The 6,042-nt window shown below is 45.3% G+C and overlaps 1 protein-coding gene across 1 annotated transcript; it reads left to right on the top strand.

Moving 5' to 3' along the window:
- Positions 1-672: 672 nt before the first annotated feature.
- On the top strand, positions 673-4,345 carry LOC147423889 (putative receptor-like protein kinase At1g80870). Its single transcript, XM_086502096.1, has one exon. It carries the CDS (start codon positions 1,524-1,526, stop codon positions 4,152-4,154), a length of 2,631 nt encoding a protein of 876 aa, XP_086358222.1. The 5' UTR covers positions 673-1,523; the 3' UTR covers positions 4,155-4,345.
- Positions 4,346-6,042: the final 1,697 nt, after the last annotated feature.

A 6,042-nucleotide genomic window follows, 5' to 3' on the forward strand; every position in this document is an offset into this window, starting at 1 on the left:
AGGCATAGGTATTAGTTACTTTTCCTGATAACTATGCCTATGTTGTGTTCACGCGAGGGAAACCATAAAGCATCGAAGAACTTAGCATGGGTGTTTTGCAACAATGCCAATTTTGGCATAGTTGTGCAGCTATGCACAAGTTATCTTATAAGGAAGCACTTAATGTGCTACAACTTTTACGTAAACACTTGCTGCCATTAGTGTGGCCGGTTCGGATTGGATGGCATTAGTGTTTTTCTCGCTTTATCGTTTGTAGTCCCGAGAGTGCCCTAGCCCCATTGGCTAGTTGCACTGCTTCTCCATTGACTGTCACAAGTGGCATTGACCACACAATCTGCAAGCACCCTCACGTGTTGGTCACTTCTAGAAATTGTGCAATATGTGACCATGGAGTCATTCTATGCTGCTTGTTCAAAGCCGTGTCCGCGCATAGTTCGCACAATTGTGTCCTATGGATTATTATGCCTCGGCCGCTCTCATGTGACCACTGGCTAAGTGGATCCAGTCGATATCCGAGAGGGAAAGGGTGAGCCTGGGCAATGGGGAGAGCAATGAGCAGACAGTGGACATTGGACAAGCTCTACTATCTAGCGGCCTAGCCTATCCATTATCAACTTTTCGGTGGCTTTTTTGATGAGTTCGAGGAGAGAGAAAGTCATGGGCTTGTCAGGACAGGGCCAAGCTCGACCCCCAAGTTGGAAGTTTGAACGCGCGGGGAAAGAGAGGAGAGAGTCTGAGAGAGAGAGACGGGAACCGAGGGAACAGAGCAGTAAATAGTTGCGACTCGCGAGTCCGCGACATTGCTAGAGAGAGAGAGAGAAGGGGGAAAGGCAGGGAAACAGAGTTCTGGGTTTACGCTTTGTAAAATTGAAACCATTGAAATTTGAAAGAGATGGAGGAGAGAGCGTGCACGCAGCTTTACAGAGCGAAAATATAAATTGCAAATCATGAGCGACAGAGCATTGAGCACTCACAGAATGATTCGGGTAGCGACATGAGATGATGTGAGAGAGAGAGAAAGAGATCGGTCTGCATTCAAGAAACAGAAGAGGAAAGCATTCAAATCTTACTACATGCACACTAGGAATTGCACCCACATGAGAGAGAGAGAGAGAGACAGAGAGAGAGAGAGGCGCACTTTGCGTCGACAGGCTCTCAGCCTCTCAGAGAGGCAAATTGTACATTGTGCGTATGCTGCCATGCGATTCATTCCCTTTCTGCTGTTCGTCAGTTGTTTTTCGTCTTGCTTGCAGACTTGTAGCTTCTTTGCTTTCTGGCTTTTGCTACTTGGCCTTCTTTGAGCTCCTCTGTCTTTTGCTACTTGGCTTGCTCAGAAGACCTCTCGTAATTCTTCTGTATTGCGCTCTCTCTCTCTCTCTCTCTCTCTCTCTCTCTCTCTCTCTCTCACACACACACACACACACACACACACACACAAGCGCGCGCACACACACGCACGCACGCACCGTCGCACACAATTGCACATCTCCTCCTCCTCCTAGCATGCTGTTCCCCCTGCCATTATGCGCCCCCTATTTTTCCCTCTGTTCAAACACTCCCGTGCTTTTTCTTCCTTTGCAATTTTAGCACATGAATCCCTCCCTTCTTCCATAGTTCCCAAGGGCCACAAACAGGCTTCCCATGCGCATTCTCGTCCCTTTGATTTCAAGCTGGGCTTTGGAGTCAGTGCAGGCGCATCCGTCCTCTGCTTCCTTCTCTTTTTACTTCTCCGCTTGCTCAAATACAGAAGAAAATGGAGGCAGAACAGAGCGGCCCTTGCAAAGTACCCACAAATTAGTCCCATCAAGCTGAAGATTTTTGCCTACAGAGAGCTCAAGGCTGCTACACAAGGCTTCAATGGCGAGCACAAGCTGGGGCAAGGGGGCTTTGGAGCGGTTTACAAAGGTATTCTGAAAGATGGCAAGGAAGTCGCTGTGAAGAAGCTCACTGCAGGCTCTTTCCAAGGTGAGAGGGAATTTCAAAATGAGCTCTCTGTTATTGGCCATGTGTTTGCATCACCTCACATCGTTCCGCTGGTTGGCTTCTGTTCCAATGGGAAGCAAAGGCTTCTTGTGTATGAATACATGCACAACCACAGCCTACAAGAAGCGCTTTTTGATGAGGATTACCCTGGACAACTGCATTGGGACAAACGGTTCGCAATCATGTTGGATACATGCAAAGCGCTTGCATTTTTGCATGCTTGTGAGCCTCCAATTGTACATGGAGACATCAAACCCAGTAATGTGCTGTTGGATGCAAAATTCTGCGCCAAGGTTGCTGACTTTGGCCTAGCAAGGTTCAAGACAACAACTAGCACAGAACAGAGTGATGTTCGTGATGAAGCAGTGTACTTGGAAGAGCCCAAGATTAGGAATCACAGAAGGGGGGTTGCTGAAAAACACAGAAAACACATGAAAAAGGATGCATTGGTGGCCACTACGGATGGGGTGAAGGAGAAGCCTGATGTTACAAAGTTGGAAGTTGTTGAAACACAAAGCAATTCCACAGTGTTTACTACTTCTCCGGAACTCAGTGAAACACAAAGCATTTCTATGGTGTTTACTACTTCTCCAGAGAGTGACGCATCCTCCTCTCTCATAGGCAAGCTCGTTTGCGACTCTTCACAGGCTAGGATTGATTGTAAGCACGACTCTCTACTTTCGGACAGTGACATAGCTACATGCTCAAGTCCCTCCTCTGTCATAGGCAAGCTCGTTTGCGACTCTTCACAGGCTAGCATTGATTGTAAGCACGACTCTCTACTTTCGGACAGTGACATAGCTACATGCTCAAGTCCCTTACCGGAAACAGACAAGGAGCTTGATATCAAAGAGCACAATCAGGTAACTCTAGAGAGCATGGCACATGATTTTACACAAAAGAATGACATATCTGACATAGAAGCTGAGAATAAGGATGCTTCCACATATGAGGAAACAGGTGTTGCATATTGCTGTAATGAGGTTGAGTTTGCGGGCAGCGGAACATGGAAGGAAAAGCAGAATTCTGCATTCAGCAAGGATTGGTGGTGGAGACAAGAAAGCAGTGGAGAGCTGAGTTCGAAAGACTTTGTAATAGGTTGGATGGGTCATGAGGACATAAAAAGGCCATATATCAAAGAGAGTGTTCCCCTTGGAGGCCATGTGAATTGTGAGAAGGAAGCATGCCTCAACAAGAACAGCAGACCAAGCTCGTCCTCGCAAAGAGGATTGAAAGAGAGAAGGGAATGCTTGAGGAGTTTGGAACAGCAGAGTAGCGGTCCACAAGAGGAGAGGGATCTCCAGCAGGCTCAAGAAGATGTTGTTCTACATGTAGATGTAGAGAAAGAAGAAATGCAGAGACAAAGTGATGGTCGACTTCCGAAAAAAGAGAGTAGTCGCATCACATCGAATATCTGTGCCACCAGGGCAAATGACATCGAGTTGAAGGAAAGTGTGCATAGTAGCTGGAGAAGTGCAAGTCTACAGTGGTGGCGCAATGAGAGCATAGAAGAGGCAAGCAGCACCAGCTTGAAAAGCAAGAAAATAAACCGCAGGGAAAGTTCCAAAAGTAGAGAATGGTGGAAAGACGAAGACGCCGCAAGCAGCAAAGAATGGAAAGCGATGAAGAAGAAGAGGGAGCACGCTTTGAGTAGAGAATGGAGTGGGGAGCTCTCTAGCAGAGTGGTGAGCAGCACCCCTAGTATGAGAGGAACTCTATGCTATATTGCACCTGAGAATTGTGGGAATGGGGTGATGTCGTCGGAGAAGAGCGATGTGTACAGTTTTGGTGTTCTTTTGCTTGTAGTCATATCTGGGAGAAGGCCCTTGCAAGTGACTGCATCTCCAATCTCAGACTTTGAGAGAGCCAATCTGATCTCGTGGGCTCGGCATTTGGCCCATTCGGGGAATGTGCTTGAGCTGGTAGATCCATCACTACAAGGCAAATTCTGCAGAAAGCAGGCTACCCTCTCTATAACAGTGGCCCTTTTATGCTTGGAAAGATTGCCATCAAAAAGGCCATGTATGATTGATGTCCAAAAGATGCTTTCAGGAGGGCTTGAGGTCCCTTCTTTGCCTTTTCACTTCTCGTCGTCCCGGCCTTGCCGTGTGCAACATAGTTGGCCAAGCACTAACATACATTGTCAATATGGGAAAATTAGACCTGGCTAGGGCACGAAAAAGTTATACCATGTTATAATTCCTTTCCATTATAGGATCTTATTACAACTAGTGCTTTAACTGACCTCCTCTATAGTATAACATCTGTTCACTCCTTGATGGTTGTGCTTCCCCAATGTGTAGAAATCTCACAATTCTTTAGTAGTGAAAGTCTAAGATCAAAAGCTGCATAGGCTTGGCTTGACATTGCTTGCCACTATGAACTTGAAATGCCATTATGCTGTTTAAATTCCAACTGAAGAGTGTTTTGATTTCTTGTTCAAGTTTCTCATTAAGAGGCAATCAAGACCTTGTTCTGAAGTCAGATGCAAAAGTTTTGTAATGTTCTGGCAATAGAGTGGGCCTTAGAACTTGACTAGTGGGTCTAGACCAGCCTACTGGCCGGTCTGTCCCCCATTGTTGTCGAAGGTGGTGTGCTGGTTGTGGAAAAAATTCCTTTAAACCGTTATACATTTATCTATAAGAGATAAGAGGTGATTGCACCCATTATATACAGGCAATTATCTGCATGTACATTCTTCTCTTCAAAAGTGTGTTTTATTGGAATGTCAAGCAATCTCTCTAGTTTTCCTAGTTGAATCTATGTATCTTCAAGACGGTATCTATACCTCTTGAATCTCACATGAAATGTTGCAAGGTTAACACACTCTTTTATCAGATTTTATGAAGCTATTGCTCATGGCACAAAATTTACTAATGGTAGCAAGAGAAATGGCAGTTTGCAAGGTTTAATGTTCCAATCTGGTGACTTGGGACCTAGGCACATGGCTACAACATTTTTTGGAGTCCCACTTGCCAATTAGAGGATAGAAGGAGGTCTAAATTTCTTTCTGGCACGTTGAACATGTTGCCTTCCATGTTGCATGATTTTGATCTCCATCCCCTTGGCACTGTCTTCTCACAATATCCAATATTACTTCCTGGATCATTTGGAAGGCTCAATACAAACATGTTTTGGGTGCGACTCCTTCCTCAAAGTTTGACACATCAATTGAGATATGGGGGGAGAGAGAGAGAGAGAGAGAGAGAGAGAGAGAGAGAGAGAGAACCAACTCTATAAGCTTCTTGATTGCTATGTACGTCTCTAGCTAGAATCACCTTGTCATTACCAATGTTTCCAACTTAAGCACCATTGGTAGGTCCTTGAGGCTTGAAGTGACCATATAAAGGGTGAGCTTCAAATTGTCTATGTGTATCATCCATGTACTCTATTCAATTGACCTGGGATTTAGACGGGGCATGTGGTGTTGGAATTAGGGTTGCAAGGATGCACACACAACTTGGAGAAGATGAAGAAGCTCAAGGCACACAATAGAGAGTGTATTGCTTAGTGCACAATAGAAAGATAAGTTAGCCCTAGAATGATGTGCGTATATACAATGCATAGGAAAAAAAACTTTCTAGTGAGGGGAAAAAATACCCTGGTGGTCCTAAGTGTGTTCACACACATCAGTACCACATATATGGTAACAAATTTCCCTGGGAGTGATGTAGAGAACGAGAGCTAGCACATAGTGGGACGTGCCATGCCCTAAGGACATGATCAATCCACAAAGGGAAGCATGCCCAAATCTTTGTGAAAAATTTCGAACTTCTCACGAGGCAATGCCTTCGTGAACAGATCTGCAAGGCTGTCCTGTGTTGGCACATAATCCAAGCTGATCTCTCTTGCTGAGAGTCTCTCTCTCTGACATAGTGATAATACACCTCAATGTGCTTTGTGCGAGCATGAAAACTGGGTTCCTCACAATTGCCAATGCGCTTTGATTGTCAGTGTAGATGATTTTGGGAGTGTCCCCTCCAACACCCAAATCAACCATAATGCATCTGAGCCATACACACTCAACCGTAGCTGTGAAGACTGCCTTGTACTTAGCTT

Source organism: Adiantum capillus-veneris, chromosome 26 (genome assembly GCF_014529385.1).
Source record: "Adiantum capillus-veneris isolate H3 chromosome 26, ASM1452938v2, whole genome shotgun sequence".
NCBI classification, from domain to species: domain Eukaryota; kingdom Viridiplantae; phylum Streptophyta; class Polypodiopsida; order Polypodiales; family Pteridaceae; genus Adiantum; species Adiantum capillus-veneris.

Coding starts and splice junctions, on each gene's coding strand:
- LOC147423889 (XM_086502096.1), top strand. CDS start 1,524: ATGCGCCCCCTATTTTTCCCTCTGTTCAAACACTCCCGTGCTTTTTCT.